At 35.8% G+C, this 17140-nt stretch overlaps 1 protein-coding gene across 1 annotated transcript in view; it reads right to left on the bottom strand.

Moving 5' to 3' along the window:
* Window positions 1-294: 294 nt before the first annotated feature.
* BRWD3 (bromodomain and WD repeat domain containing 3) overlaps window positions 295-17140 on the bottom strand; it is a 216465-nt gene continuing 199619 nt past the window's right edge. The window contains exon 41 of the mRNA XM_040630327.1: window positions 295-7030. Coding sequence (XP_040486261.1) covers window positions 6276-7030 — 755 coding nt within the window. The 3' untranslated portion in view covers window positions 295-6275. The remainder of the gene's footprint in view (window positions 7031-17140) is intronic.

Genomic DNA, 17140 nt, shown 5'->3' with positions numbered 1-17140 from the left:
TTAATTAAAATTATTAGATGTTTATAATCTCCAGATGAAAGATAACATTATTAAAGCAACTGCCACAGCTGGCAAAGAAAAACATTCTAAAGTTGCAAAGAAAGGAAAGAAAAAAAAATTCCTCAAAACTTTGGGAAAACACTGGTGCCACAAAAAGTTTATTTTATTTAATGATATGTTTGGTTTTCCAGCAATATGTAGCATAAAATATCTTTTAAATAATAATATAAAAGACCCAAGATAGCAAATGTAAACGTATGGGCTTAAATATCCCAAGAAAACCAATTTACAGTATCAATATATATCAACTTCAATTTATTTTGTATATTTTTGGCAAGTAGCTTTAAATTGTCAGGGACACACAACTGAGAAAGAGGGTAGAGAGTACTTTGTTCTTTGTCAACTAGGAAAAGAAGGATCTTCTGAATACTGCTATAATAATTTGTTATAAAAATTATTTTTTAGCAGGTGAAGTCAGAAAACATCAAAGACTGCTAATAAAGAATTTTTAATGTACACTTCTGTATCTTTAATAGCACTATCTTTAACCAATCAAGCAACTAAACACAAATAACAAACAATATATCTTTGCTTCACTCTCCAAATGTGAAAATTTGGGCTCCTTTCATAGCCATAGGATACCATGTAAGAAGTCAAGGATGATATTTTTTTCTGTACCATTTCTTGATTCTGAATTCATAAAACAGACAACATATGCATAAAACATGCAGTTCAGTCTTTGGCCAGCTTACTTACCTTGAAGCAAGTGAAGTTCATGCCACTGGGAAGAAAATTGCCAGTGAATAAGTTGAATAAATGTTCCTGTTAGGGCTTTCAATTCCTGGATCAAAAGTTACCTTTCGGTTTACTTCTCTCCTTCCTTGATGTACATTTATAATACAGTTAAGCCTCTGTGGGCAATATTACTATAACGAAAGATGCTACGGATTCACTGCTCAGTTGTTAAAACTTTTAAGCCATAAAGACATTAGAAATCTTTTCATTTCAAAACAAAATGTTGACTGAAGCTTTCCAGGCTGTTATTTAATGCACCAAGCAGCCCACATTTAAAATGTTAAAACATTTATTACCTAAAAGTGACCCAAAGAATATCTGCAATGACTAAGGAAAAAAACTCCTTAATTTTCTTTGATAAGCACCCTAGTTTTTCAAATAAAAAATAGTAATAAAATATTATATGACAAAGAAACAAAAAAGGAAAGACCCAAGAGTTACATATTAAAATCTCTGAAGCTGCATAATGGAAAGGAAACTCCTTATTTCTTTCTTCTTATTAATTTATCTCCAGTACCTGAGTTAAAGCATAAAGCAGCAAGAGTGCAAGTGATTCCAAACAACTTGGAATTTTATTGTAAACATCCCATAAAGAATGGCAACAAATTAATCCAGTTTTTTGCCTTTGAAGATAATTGCTTATAATGACTGGTAACTGCCAAACAAAACATCTTTTATAAACCAAGCCAGTTACTTTACCTTTCTTTACTGAATTTTAGTTTAATGGACACTTTGTCCATATACAACATCACATCAACTATTAACTCAATGACTTTCCATCTTAAAATTTTATGGATACTAAGAACAAACATAAGGTACAGTTTTGTTAATACTTTGTAAGGGATTACAAAAGACAAAGATGGTAAGTTACAGGACAAAGAAATAAATTACTGATTGCCATCACCACAGTATTGTTTAAAGAATTAACATTTCTAGTACTGCCTAATGTGTATCTGGTGACATATGTAAAAACACATTTCCCAACTGGGTTTCTAAATATTTTTGTATGTGATTTTAAAAGTCAATTACCAATGGTGATTATATGTATCAATAGTTTTATTTTTTAGAAAATACTTATCATGCTTTTATATGTCAAAGTCTCATATTATAGATTTAATTAAGATAGGTATAAGAATAACAAATGGGCATACATATAAATAAACACACCTTAACCCTAAACTGCAGGGCCTTTCTACTGTACTTCTCCCATCAGTGAATCATAAATTGCCAGTCTTGTCGAAGTGTGCTAATTTAGGTGCAGTCTTCATTGCAGTAAGAGAAGTGAGGATAAAAGTAAGCAGGAATGATTGAAAAGAAAATAATCAAGGATAAGGATACATAAGAAATAAATTCTAGAAACTTGAGGGTAATTCATATTTCACAAAATACAGCACCATGGAAAAAATAACTTTATATTAGAATTTAAACAAAACTTGGTAAACTTCAAATTAAAACTTAGTAAAGAAACTTTACTAAGAGATAAAAATAAAAAAGCATGAAAATATTTTCACACTAATTTTTAAAACAAGCCTTAAAAGTGATCATACTCTATTTTCAATAAAATTTTCATAAAGCCTCATGTACCACAAAAATGTTGGGGATGGGGTTAACATTTAAAACAGTGAATTTTAAGTGTCAAAATTTCCATTCCCTCCCCCAGAACTGAACTATATTCATTTTGGAACTCAAAATGTTAGTAATTGTTTAAAAGGTTCGATATCAAAGTAAACTGAAAATTATACAGGATGTCAGTTTCCTTTTTGTGGATGTGAATATTCCAACTTTAAAGATAAGTACCAGTTGGTAAATGTGCACAAATTAATTCCCGAGATATATAAGCAAGTAATCAAGGTGTTTATCACTACCACAAACATACAAATTTTGAAAATGCTCAAAAAGTTTTTATCAAAAACTAAAAAGTGGCATTCACATTTTTCTTTGCAATCACTCTGTTATTGTCTGATGACAACCTATAGGATTACAACAAAAACAACAAAATAACAAATCACTCAAATTTACTTCAAAGTATTACAAGGCTGAGTTAGATATCTGAGCACACAGTTGTGCATTATGAGATTTATGAATTTTACCCAATTTCTTAGCCTCTGGGTGAAACAAAGTGCTGTATGAAGAATTCTAGCACAAGCCTGATCTCTGGGAAGGGAAACAGACAAAAACACAAGTTAAGGAAGGATAAATTAAAAAAAAATAGAGGGACACATGTACATGATAAAAACCTAGTTTATCTAGAAGGTATAATGAAATGGATGATCAAGCAGTATATATACAGGCTAAGTGCTTTAAACAGAGGCAAAGAATTGGTAGACTGTGAATACAGCTGTCTTCCATACAAAATATTCTTTTTTTAATGTCCAAGACAAAGTGTGTCAAGTTGGGAAAAAATCTACACACACACACACACACACACACACACACACACAAATTTAGTCATTAGGCTGATAGGCTAGTGAATGTTTTGGAAAGCATCCTATTGCTGGAAGAGTTGCACACAGCAAGACATAGAACACACAATTCTGTTTTCATAAACAGATACATATGCTAAGATCTTAAAGCTGGGAATTAAAAGATTATTAGCATTCATGAGAAATATTATAGGTCAGTGACTATTAATATCCAGCATAGGATTAGGTTTATACATGTGTATGTTCTCACGGACCTAAATATAAGTTTATTTCTTAGCAATTCATTTAAGATTTAGACTTTTCTTCAAAATTTTCACCTCATTTCCTACTTGCTTTGCTATGCCTGAACCTGATATTATTTAGGTTTAAACGTACTCTAAAAAATTAAAGTGTACAATATTCAATGTGATACAAATTACAACACATTCACAGGAGGTGGCGTTACAAACAAGCAAAGTATAAATTGGGGGGAAAGTGTTCAGATATAAAAGTAAAAATACTATCTTCCAAACTTTTATTTTCACACGTATTAAAATAATTTGCATGCAAACAGAAAATAATCTGTTTGTTTTGTAATAAATGGTAAATATGCTCATCTAACATACCCTGGTGACTTGTAAATCCTAATAACTGAAATCAACATTATAGCAAAATGCTGTTCACTAGTATTTTCACAGTACTTCACTACATATAAAATGTGCTTAAAAATGTCTTCAGCCTTATTATTCTAATTATCTAAACCTAGAAAATCTTGATATATGGGAAATAAATGTGGCATTTTTATTTTTCAAAATAAATTATAAATAAAGCTTGAGATAGCTAAAATCACATAGACAGCAATTCTTCTACATTTGAAGGGGTCAGCTCTTCATAGAAGAATGTCAACAAAAATTTCACACTAAAATGATATACGTAATACACGTTTGGGTATATCCATGAAAATAAGTAACTATGTTACTTTGATAGGGTAAGTCAAAGTGTTATTGATTCCAGGAAAACACAGGCACAAATTTAGTCTAAATGCCCAAGAGATGAATAATGAAAATAGTATATTTTAGCAAAAATCAAATGCAGAGTTTCAAATATGAATGTTTTTGAATCTATAGTACGGTTAAAAGTGTCAGCTGAGTTTAACCAGCATAGTTTTGGTTTAGTGAAAAACAACAACAACAACACCACTACAACAACAACAAAAAAATCAGCTTGATCTACTGTTCAGTAACAGAAGTTAGTGCCATTAACAATTCACAACAATACTTTCTTAAAGCCTGAACACCATTTCTACTGCAAGTGAAAATTGCTTAAAGTTGTTAGTACAGGAACAACCCCTACCTGACCCAAAAAAAGAGCGAAGTTATGTGTGTACTCCTTCCTTTGCACTTAAGGATTTTCAGATGCATAAAATGATTGGAAACATGAAACAAACACATTAGCTTAAGAAATATCCTGGGATTACTAGGCATACATTAAGAAGTTTTTTTTTATATCCAAAGTCTGATCTAAATGCAACAAATCTGCTGTTACAATAACAGAGATTATATTATCCCACTCACCTTAACAAATTAGTGAATTTGCAATTTCTCAAATTTGAGGACTAAAATTCATCTTGGAACTCAAGCTCATTTATGGAATCATGTGCACTCCACTGCTGTAAACAAGATCATAAGGGTTTTAAAGATTTTTTTTTAATCTATAAAATAATGACTCGAATATCAGTGTGCAGTGTAATGAGGTTCTTTTCTAAAAAATTATAACAGAAGAACCCTCTGGAATGATATGAGCAAAACCTATTAAAGTTGCCTCAAAAGATCTGCTAGCCAAAACATTCCAATTCAAACTAGCTGCTTTGTTACATTTTAAAATTCAAATGAAAACCAATCACTCACAGCTGTAAATAGCAAGTGGTAGCAGAGATACATAAGCAGTAGACCCAAGTCTACTTACACAAGTATGTACTAAGAAAAGCCTAAGGTACAGCATACTACACTTAAGAAAGTTTGTTAATTACAACTATTAATTTGAGAGCCAATACAATTATTAACAACCTCTCAGCTTATAACATGAGTATTCATTCCTACCAAGCTTGTTCTATCTTTTTAGTCAGTAATGAATAACAGCATTTATTTTCCTTAACGTTTCCAGTAGTTGTAGTTAATAGAGGTAGCTGAGCTACAATTCAAAGAAGTTATTCTTTGTGGATGAGGATTTTTTCAAATGTTTAAGTTATTCTTTAAACTACACAAGTTCTATTAATGCGATAAAATATAATAGGAAAAAGAAAATGGATGCAAGAAACTTTTGCATTTGGCACCTTGTCTAGATTGATACCTCAAATATTCTTTTTTAATAAAGTTAATGCAAACATCAGGACACACCACAAAGATTTGCTACATATTTACAAGGCACCAACCCTTTCTCACCTTTAACATGAATTAAGCAAATCAATGAGAAGCATATCAAGATCCCCCCACCCCCAAAAAACTGTAGTATAAATATATACTTCAGTTCAGTACAATTCATGAAAGTTTGGCCTGGGAAGAGTAAAATAATCCAGATCGTTCTTACAATATAGAAACTGTAAACATTTAATAGCTGCCTATAGGATTGGTGTATTGTGCAAAAGTTATTATTACTGGGTACAAGAATCAAAATGGCAAAAACAAACTATATAAAACTCTGTAAGAAGGTGCTATACTTCTGTGATACAAAAGCAAAAGAGGGATATTCAATTGAGATAAAAATGTCATGCTACTCTTAAGAAGCTGAATGCTCCTTTAATGTAGTAAATCTGTAGTGTGTTTGTGATGTGTTGTGTGTGTGTGTGTCTATATGTGGGCAGAATTTTCTTTTCATTTAAGGCCTAATGAGTAAGGCTTGTTTGAACAAATGAAGTGTGGAGATCAAAAGTCTTGAAACAAATGTATACTGGCATAATGGAAAAGCACCAATGTGAAAGGAAGCAGAAGTCCCCACACAACTTGCTTTGTAGATTTCCTAGTAAATTCCCTGCAGTAGAAGGCCATTGAATTTTTTAAATTACTCTAAATTTACTAACTGTTAATAATTCCATCCCATGAGATGGCTAACCCTGGCTTTTTCTGTCATTTTACGCACTCTGCCTGATCTGGATGTACCAAGATTCAGAGGATCTTCGGTGGACACAAAATTGTCATTATCAGAATCATCATTATATAAAACAGTCCTCCTGCCTTGGTTTCTTGTTTTAATTCGAGGCAGTCTACTGAAACGTCCTGAAAACATGGTATCAAATTCATCATCTGCAATACGTGCACGTTTGGCTCTGGTGGCTCCTCTAGAAGCACCTCTTCCTCCTCTTCCTCTCCCTCTCCCTCTAGTGGCACCTGCACCTCTTCCTCGACCTCCTCGTCCCCTGCCTCCTCTTCCTCGGCCTCCTCTACTCCATCTACCCCATCTGCCCCATCTGCCCCTTCCTCCTGTGCCTCTTGTCTTCCAGTTTCTTTTTCCATTGGCATATTGCTTTCTGAGTTTTCTTTTAGGCCTGGTTTGTATGAATTTGCTATAGTCATGGTCTCCATCTACGTAATCTTGATCTGTTCTGGAAGTTGATTCAGAATCAGAATCAGAACCACAGGTACTTTCAGAACTTAAACTGGATCCTAACTCTCCACTCTCTGAGGAGGACAAATGTGATTTCTCTTTAGTTTCTTTTTTCTCTTTCTCTTCTCTTCCCATGTTTTCATCTTCTTCTGATGCACTAAGTAGTTTTCTTTTGATTCCTGTCCGAGGCTCTCTGCCATCACCATTTGTAAGGGGTCCATCAAGGGAGTGATCTAAATCAAGACGAATAATTTTTTAAAGTTAAGCTTTGACACTGAAGATGGTTATTTAAGTTTAAAAGTAAAATAAAAATTCTATCAAAAAATACTTAGCACCCAAAGATAGATGGGGTAAAATAATGGGGAATATTGGAATATAAATTTAAATCTGTTAGAAATAGAAAATACTAATACTCTGAGTTTTATCTGATTGTGTTTTTTTGGGGGGCAGGAAGGAGAGTATGGAGGGATGATGGATGGTAAGGAAGCTAGGCAGAAATTTCAAGGGCTTGAACTCTACAATGAATTATGTAAGAACATGTATCAGAATACTTTCACAGTCATTCAATGAACAAATATTTACTGATTACCTACTATATTGCTGGAAGTTTGAAATATGGCAATAATGAGACAAAGTCCTTACTCTTTGAATTTATATTTTAGTGGGGAAAGCTTGATAGACAATGAATTAGAGGAAACTGGACTGGAAGAAAAAACAGAGTAATCGGAGATAACTGCCAGTGGTGAAGGGTTTTAGAACAAGAGAATGACAGGATCTAATTTATATTTTTAAAAGAGCACTACGGTTCTTCTACATAGAACAAATTATGGAAGGGATTAGAAGCAGAGACCAGTTGGGAGACTACTGCAATACTCTAGGTAAGACATGATAAGGGATGTACCAATAGAGGTGATGAGAAGTGATTAGATTTGGAGTGTTTCTTTCTAGAGAAGCCATCAGAACCAACCTTTTATTTTTCAAGTTTGAACTGACAGGAATTGTTGATGAATTGGATGTCAAGTGGTAAGCACAGAATGAAGGTAAACTCCAAGGTTTTATGGCCTGAGAAACTAGATGAATGGTAGAGGTATTTTGCTAAGTTGGAGAACACTGAAAGAGGAATAGGTTTAGGCAGTCTGGTAGGAAAAAAAAAAATCAAGATTCCAGTTTTAAATACTACTAGAGTTCCAAGTAAAGGCAATAAAAAAAAAAAGCAGGTAGATACACCTGTCTAGAGATCAGGGGAGACTCATATAGAGGTGGAGATATAATTTTGGAAAATTTCAGTAAGAGATAACGTTTAGGGTCAAGAGAACTGAGGGCACCTACTAAGCGAGCAAACAAAGAAAGAGAATGTGGCTGATGACTGAGACTTGGGATATTCCAACATCTAAAGATAAAGAACTGACAAAGATAATTGAGAAGGAACAGCTAGTGAGGTAGGAGGAAAACAGGAGAGTGGACTGAAAAGCTTGGAAGGAGCAAAGATTAGGGCTGTATGGTAACCACAGTGACAAGATTAGTTTAATAGTCTAGGTGTTATAGACTGGACTGTGTTCCCCTCTCAAAAAAAAAAAATATATATATATATATTGGTTTTCTGGAGGAAGATGGCAGTGGAGTAGGAAGATGCTAGGCTCATCTTGTCGCACAAACACAACTAGATAACAATCAAATCACCCTAAATACCCCCAGAAATCAACATGAAGACTGACAGAACAAACTCCACAACTAAACGGAGAGAAGAAGCCATATTAAATTCGGTAGGAAGTACCCAGATGTGGTTTAGGGGAGAAATGGATCATGGGTACTGCAGAGGGGAGACAGCTGCGGTCACAGAGAAGAGTGTGAGAGAGTAGAGCACACACGGGAATGCACAAGAAGAACATTTACCCAAAGCCATTGCTGGGAAAATGAGAGGGGCCGATTTTCATGAGTTCTTAAAACCAATGAGGCTTAAAGCCCAGAATTTTAAAGGTTAGCAGGCTTGGCTGGGACAAAGCCTTGAGCACACTGCTCTGCTCCTGGAGAGAGAAGGCAAGCAAACAACCTGGGGACAGAGCATGGCAACAGGGATTTGAAGAACATCTGGGACACACAGGAGGGAGATTATTCACTCTCCTTGGTGCGTTTCCCTGAGAGGAAGCTTTCATAGAGACGCCTCTCCAGAAACAAAGGAGCTGGCCAGACCCATTTCCCTTTAGTACCCCTCAGCATAAACACATAGTTACCAGTGGGAAGCAGTGTAGCCCCGACACTGGCTAATTAACTTGCTTACACCAAGCCTCACACCCCTGCACTCTAGTGGGATTGCCCTTCTCAGTCAAGCTTGCCTTAGTCCCAGCATGGTGGGCCCATCTCCCAGAAGACCAGCACAAGCCCCTACACCACACCATGTCTCTAAAGTCTGCTGCAGTTTTAAAGGTCACCAGGACTATCTGGAATAGAGGCTGGAGGGTACCATGCTGCTCCTAGAGAGACGGTAGGCAAAAAAAAACCTGGAGGCAGACAGCTTAAAAACAGCAAAATAGAAAACGCTTGGGGCACACACATGGGAGATTATTTGCTCTTCTCAGAGTGCTTCCCTGAGAGGCAGCATTCATGGAGACTCCTCTCAGGGAAAAAGAGCTGACTGGTGCCATTTTTCTCCCCTGCCCCTCAGCATAAACACACAGCCAGCTGCAGGAAGCACTGCAGCACCTATACTGGCTGCCTAACATAGTTACACCAAGTCCCACACTCCAGCTTTCTGATGAGACTGACCTTCTCAGTCAAGCTTGCCCCAATACCAGCATGGCGGGGCTCCTCCCTGAGAAGATCAGCAGAAACCCCCGCCCAAACCATGTATCCTAATAAGAGTTCTACAGGGCTTCAGTTTAAGTGGAAATACTATCAGGTCTCATTTGACAAGCAGACCAGAGCACACTAGTTAAAAATCACCACATTTTGGCCAAGGAACAAATACTGTACACTGCAAGCAAGGAGAGCTTCTGCAGGCAACTGGCCTGAAGGACAGAGCAGCCAAAACACAACAGCAGAGCATACTTAGCACACACCAGAGAGAAATCTCAGAAGTAACAGATACTGGAAACTACGAGACTGCTTCTTCATAAAACGGTTAATTTCAGAAGCAGGAAACATAACTGGCTTTCCTAATACACAGAAGAAGGCAGAGACCTAGACAAAATGCCAAGATGGAGGAATTCATCCCAAATGAAACAACAAGAAAAGATCACAGCCAGGGATCTAACTGAAGCAGATATATGTAATATGCCTGGTCCATAATTTAAAGCAACAATCATGTGGATACTCACTGAGCTTCAGAAAAGAATGGAAGACATCAAGGAGACACTTACCACAGAGATAAAAGAGTTAACAAACAGAAATGAAGAATGTTATAAATGAAATTGGAACAAGCATGATGCAATGAAGAGCAGGCTGGAAGAAGCAAAGGAATGATTAGTGATATAGAAGACAAAATAATGGAAAATAATGAAGCTGAAAAAAAAGAGAGAAGAATTATGTAATATGAGAATAAACTTAGGGGACATAGTGATTCCATCAAATGTAGAATCATTCTTATTATAGGAGTCCCAGAAGAAGAAGAGAGAAGAGGAGGCAGAAAATTTATTTCAAGAAATAATAGCAGAAAACTTCCCTACTCTGGGAAAGGAAACAGACATCCAGTCCAGGAGGAACAGAGAACTTCCATCAAAACAAAGCAGGCCAACAACAAGACATATTGTAATTAAATTGGCAAAATCTAGTGATAAATAAAAAAAATCTTAAAAAAGCAGCATGACAAAAGAGATCCTTAACTTACAAGGGAAGACCCATAAGGCTGGATGAAGATTTCTCAACAGGAACCTGGTAACCCAACAGGGAGTGGCATCATACATTCAACTTGATGAATGGGAAAAATCTGCAGCAATGAACACTATCCAGTAAGGCTGTCATTCAGAATAGAGGAGACATAAAAAGTTTCCCAGATAAACAAAAACTAAAGGAATACATGACCATGAAACCAGCCCTGCAAGAAATATTAAAGGGGAATCTTTGCAAGGAAAGGAAGGACAAAGTGACAAAGGGACAAAGACTAGAGAGGAACAGAGAAACTCTCCAGAAACATTGACAAAACAAGTAATAAAATGGCACTAAATACATATTTATCAATATTTACTCTGAATGTAAATGGACTAAACACTCCAATCAAAAGACATAGGCTGTCAGGAGGCAAACAAAAAAACAAGACAAACAAACAAACCAAAAAACCAAACAGATAAGAACCATCTATATGCTGCCTATAAGAGACTGATTTTTAGACATAAAAACACCTGCAGATTGAAAGTGAGTGGATAGGGAAACATTTATCACACAACTGCATGTCAACAGTAAGCCAGAGTAGCAATACTTATACCAGATAAACTAGACTTTAAAACAAAGACTGTAACAAGAAACGAAGAAGGGTATTATATCATAATAAAGCAGAGAATACAATAAGAAGATGTAACAACTGCAAATACTTATACACCTAACATGTAATCACCCAAATATATATAACAATGAATAACAAACATAAGGAAATTAATAATAACACAATAACAGTAGGGAACATAAACACTCCACTTCCTTCGATGGACAGATCATGTAAATAGAAAATCAACAAGGAAATAATGTCTTTGAGTGCCACACTGATTAAGATGGAGTTAACAAATATATTCAGAACATTCCATCCTAAAACAGCAGAATACACAATCTTTTCAAGTGCACATGGGACATTCTCCAGAATAGATCACATCCTACATTACAAATCAGGCCTCAACAAATACAAAAATACTGAGATCATACAATACCATGAAACTTCAAGTCACGCAAAAAAAAAAAAAAAAAAGAATAACCACAAATACATGAAGGTTAAACAACATGCTACTAAACAATGAACGGTTCAACTAGGATATTAAACAAAACGTATAAAAACAAATGAACATGAAAACACAAAATACAAAACATTTGGGATGCAGCCAAAGTGGTCCTAAGAGAGAAATATACAGCAGTACAGGCCTACCCCAAAGCAAGAAAAATCTCAAAGAAACAACCTAATCTTATACCTAAAGGAGTGAGAAAAACAACAAATGAAGCTTAAAGCCAGAAAAAAAGAAAGAAAATAATAAAGTTTAGAGCAGAAATAAATCATATAGAAACAAAGAAAACAGTGTAATAGATCAATGAGACCAGGAGCTGAATCTTTGATAAAATTAAGAAAATTGATAAACCTCTAGGCAGACTTACCAAAAAGAAAAGAGAAAGGACCCAAATAAATAAAGTCACAAATGAGAGAGGAGAAATAACAACCAAAACCATAGAAATACAAACAACTGTTAAGAAAATATAATGAACTTTACATCAAAAACCAGGATGTACTGTATGGTGATTAACACAATATAATAAAAAATATTATAATAAAAAATAAATGAATACAGACTGAAGAGAAAAATCATTTAAACTGTGAAAAAAAAGAAAATATAATGAAAAACTATAGTTCAACAAATTGGACAACCTGAAAGAAATGAAAAAATTCCTAGAAACGTAAACTACCAAAACTGAAACAGTAAGAAATAGAAAACCTCAAGAGAACAATAACCAGAGAAGAAACAAAATCAGTAATCAAAAATCTCCCAACAAATAAAAATCCAGGACCAGATGGCTTCATAGGCAAATTCTATGAAACATTCACAGAAGAGCTAATACCTATTCTTCTCAATCTATTCCAAAAAATAGAAAAGGAAGAAAAACTTTCAAATTCATTCTATGATACCAGCATACCCGGATGCTATAACCAGATGAAGACTCGACTGTAAAAGAGAACTTTGGCCAATGCTGCTGATGAATATGGATGTAAAAATTCTCAATAAAATGTAGCAAACCAAATACAACAATAAATTAAAAGAATCATTCACCAAAATCAATGGGATTTATTCCTGGGTTGCAAGAGTGGTTTAATATTTGCAAATCAATCAACATGATACACAACATTAATAAAGGAAAAGATAAGAACTATCTGGTCATCACAAAATATGCAGAAATAGTATTTAACAAAGTACAACATCCATTCATGATAAAAATGCTCAACAAAGTAGGTTCAGAGGGAACATACCTCAACATAATAAAGGTGATATATGAAAAACCCACAGCTGATACCATCCTCAATGGGGAAAAGCTGAGAGCTTTTCTTCTAAGGTCGGGAACAAGACAGGGATGTCCACCCTCACTATGGTTATTTAACATAGTACTGGAAGTCCTAGCCCTAGCAATCAGACAACAAAAAGAAATAAAAGGCATACAAATAAGCAAGGAAGAAGTAAAACTTTCACTATTTCAACATGACATAATATTATATATAGTAAACCCAAAAGACTCCACCAAAAAACTGCTAGAACTGAACAAATTCAGTAAAATTGCAGGATACAAAAATCAATGTACAGAAATCTGTTGCATTTCTCTACACCAATAATGAAGCAGCAGAAAGAAAAATTGAGAAAATGATCCCTTGTATAATTGCACCAAATCCATGATACTTAGATTTACATAACCAAAGAGGTTCAAAGACCTGTTATCTAAAAACCATCATCACTGATGAAAGAAATTAAAGATGACACAAAGAAATGGAAAGACACTCCATGCTCATGGAACAAAAGAACAAATATTGTTAAAATGTCTTTATTACCCAAAGCAATCTACACATTTAATGTAATCTCTATCAAAATATCAACAGCATTTTTCACAAAGCTAGAATAAACAATACTAAAATTTCTACTGGACCTCAAAAGACCCTGGATAGGCAAAGCAATCTTGAAAAACAAAAGCAAAGCTGTAGTTCTGGAATTCAAGTTATATCGCAAAGCTGTAGTGATGAAAACAGTATGGTACTGGCACAAAAACAGACACATAGATCAATGGAACAGAATAGAGAACCAGAAAACAAACCCACAATTATATGGTCAATTAATCTTCAACAAGAGAAGAAAGAATATCCAATGGGTAAAAGACTCTCTTCAAAAATGGTGTTGGGCAAACTAAACAGCTACATGAAAAATAATGAAACTGGACTACTTTCTTACACCAAACACAAAAGTAAATTCAGAATGGATGAAAGACCTAAATGAAAGCAGGAAACCATTAACATCCTAGAGAAGAACAGGCAGTAACCTCTTTGACAGCAGCCATAGCAACTTCTTTCTAGATATATCTCCTGATGCAAGGAAAATAAAAGCAAAAATAAACTACTGGGACTTCATCAAAATTAAAAGCTTCTGGGGGGTGCCTGGGTGGCTCAGTTACTTAAGCATCTGCCTTCAGCTCAGGTCACAATGCCAGGGTCCTGGGATTGAGCCCCACATTGGGCTCCCTGCTCAGCTGGAAGCCTGCTTCTCCCTCTCTCTCTGCTGCTGCTCCTCGTTGTGTGCACTCTCTCTCTCTCAAGTGAATAAATAAATATCACTAAAAAATAAAAATGAAAAACTTCTGCACAGCAGAGGAAACAATCAATAAAACTAAAAGGCAACCCATGGAGTGGGATAAAACATTTGCTAATGACATATCTGATAAAGGTTTGGTATCCAAAATATATAAAGAAGTTATAAAACTCAACACCCAAAAAACCAAATAATCCAATTTAAAACTGGACAGAAGACATGAATAGATATTTTCCAAAGAAGACATACAGATGACCAACAGACACATGAAAAGATGTTCAACATTACTCAATTATCAGGGAAATACAAACCAAAACTACAATGAGATATCACCTCACACCTGTCAGAATGGCTAAAGTTAACCAGAGAGGAAACAACACATGTTTGTAAGGATATGGAGAAAGGGGAACCCTCTTACACCATTGGTGGGAATGCAAACTGATGCAGCCACTGTGGAAAACAGTATGGAAGTTCCTCAAAAAGTTAAAAAATAGAACTACCTTATGATCCAGCAATTGCACTACTAGGTATTTACCCAAAGGATATAAAAATACTATACCCTGATGTTTATAGTAGCATTATCTACAAGAGCCAAATTATGTAAAGAGCCCAGATGTCCATCAACAGATGAATAAATAAAGATGTGGTATATGTAAACAATGGAATATTACTCATGCAATAACATAAATGGAGCTAGATGCTAAGCGAAATAAGTCAGAGAAAGACAAATACCATATGATTTCACTCATATGTGGACTTGAAGAAACCAAACAAATGAGCACAGGGAAAAAAAAGAGAAAGAGAGGCAAACCAAGAAACAGACTCTTAACTGTTCAGAACAAACTGATGGTTATCAGAGGAGAGGTTGGTGGGGGGATGGGTTAAATAGGTGATGGGGATTAAGGAGAGCACTTGCTGTGATGAGCACCAGGTGTTGTATGGAAGTGCCGAACTGCTATACTGTATACCTGAAACTAATATAACACAGTATGTTAACTAACTGGAATTTAAATAAAAACTTCAAAAAGTTACATATGCTAAAGCCTTATCCCCCAGTGTGTCTGTATTTGGAGACAGATCCTATAAGAAAGTCATAAAAATTAGGGGCGCCTGGGTGGCACAGCGGTTAAGCGTCTGCCTTCGGCTCAGGGCGTGATCCCGGCGTTATGGGATCGAGCCCCACATCAGGCTCTTCTGCTATGAGCCTGCTTCTTCCTCTCCCACTCCCCCTGCTTGTGTTCCCTCTCTCACTGGCTGTCTCTATCTCTGTCGAATAAATAAATAAAATCTTAAAAAAAAAAAAGAAAGTCATAAAAATTAAATGAAGTCCTAAGTGTAGGCACTAAAACACTAGAATTGGTGTCCTTGAAAGAAGAGGAAGAGACAGCAGTACTCACTCTCTCTTCCTGTCTGTGGATATACAATGAAAAAGGCATGTGATGACACATCAAGAAGGCAGCCATCAGCAAGCCAGGAAGAGAGTCCTGACGAGATACCCTGGGGTCACCCTGATCTTGGACTTTGAGCCTACAGAACTGTGAGGAAATAAATGTTTGTTGAATGTATATGAAAAAGTGCTCAACATCTCAAATTATCAGGGAAATGCAAATCAAAACTTCAATGAGATATCACCTCTCACCTATCAGAATGGCTAAACTCAACAACACAAGAAACAACAGGTGCTGGCAAGGATGTGGAGTAAGAGGAACCCTCTTGCACTGTTGTTGGGAATGCAAACTGGTGCAGCCACTCTGAAAAACAGCATGGAGTTTCCTCAAAAAGTTACTAGAACTACCCTATGATCCAGCCCTTGCACTACTAGGTATTTATCCAAATAATGCCAAAATATTAATTCAAAAGGGATATATTTACCCTGACATTTACTGCAGCACTATTTACAATACCCAAATTATGAAAGGAGTCCAATTGCCCATTGATAAATGAATGGATAAAGAAGGTGTAGTATATATCTAATGGAATATTCATCAGCCATAAAATGAAATCTTGCATTTACAATGACATGGACAGAGCTAGACAGTATAATGATACACAAAATAAGCCAGTCAGAGATAACCAAATACCATATAATTTCACTCACATGTGGGATGTAAGAAACAAAACAAATGAGCAAAGGAAAAAAGACAGAGAGAGACAAAACAGGAGACATTTAACTATGGAGAACAAACTGATAGTTACCAGAGGGTGGGAGGATGGGTGAAACAGGTGAAGGGGATTAAAGAGTACACTTACCATGACGAGCACTGAGTAATGTATAGAATTCTTGAATCACTATATTGTATACCAAAAACTAATGTAATACTGTATGTTAACTATACTGGAATTAAAACAGAAAACTTCATATAAAAAAGGAAAAAAAAAAGACAAGAGGAGAGAGGAGTTTGGGAAGATGGTGGAGTAGGAGGACCCTGAGCTCACCCTGTCCCATGTTTTCAGTAGATATTCACATCCAAGTCAATAAACGGGAGAGTGATCTGAAGGCTGGAAGAACAAACTCCACAACTAAATACAGAGAAGACACTGCATCCACAAGGATAGGAAGGTCATATACGTGGAGGGAGGCTGCTGCCCGGAGGGAGGGAGCTATGTGAGTGGAGATGGCAGAGAAGGACCCTTGCACCAGGGAGCTCACATAGGGAAGACTAATCCCCGTAATGTTTGGCTTTGAAAACCACATGGGCTGAATTCCTGTATTTGTTTAACCACTGGGACTTGGAGCCTGGAGCTTTAAAAGTCAGCTGACTCAACACTGGGCAACTCTGGAGGATGAGTGATACCTGGGTAGCCGCCCTTAAAGACATAGCAGCCTGCGCCAGGAGGCAACATAAAAACGTCAGTTTACACAACCCCAGG

This window comes from Ursus maritimus (genome assembly GCF_017311325.1).
Source record: "Ursus maritimus isolate PB19 chromosome X unlocalized genomic scaffold, ASM1731132v1 scaffold_X1, whole genome shotgun sequence".
Taxonomy (NCBI): domain Eukaryota; kingdom Metazoa; phylum Chordata; class Mammalia; order Carnivora; family Ursidae; genus Ursus; species Ursus maritimus.
Note: the sequence above shows the minus strand (reverse complement) of the source record. Positions and strands in the feature narration are given on the sequence as shown.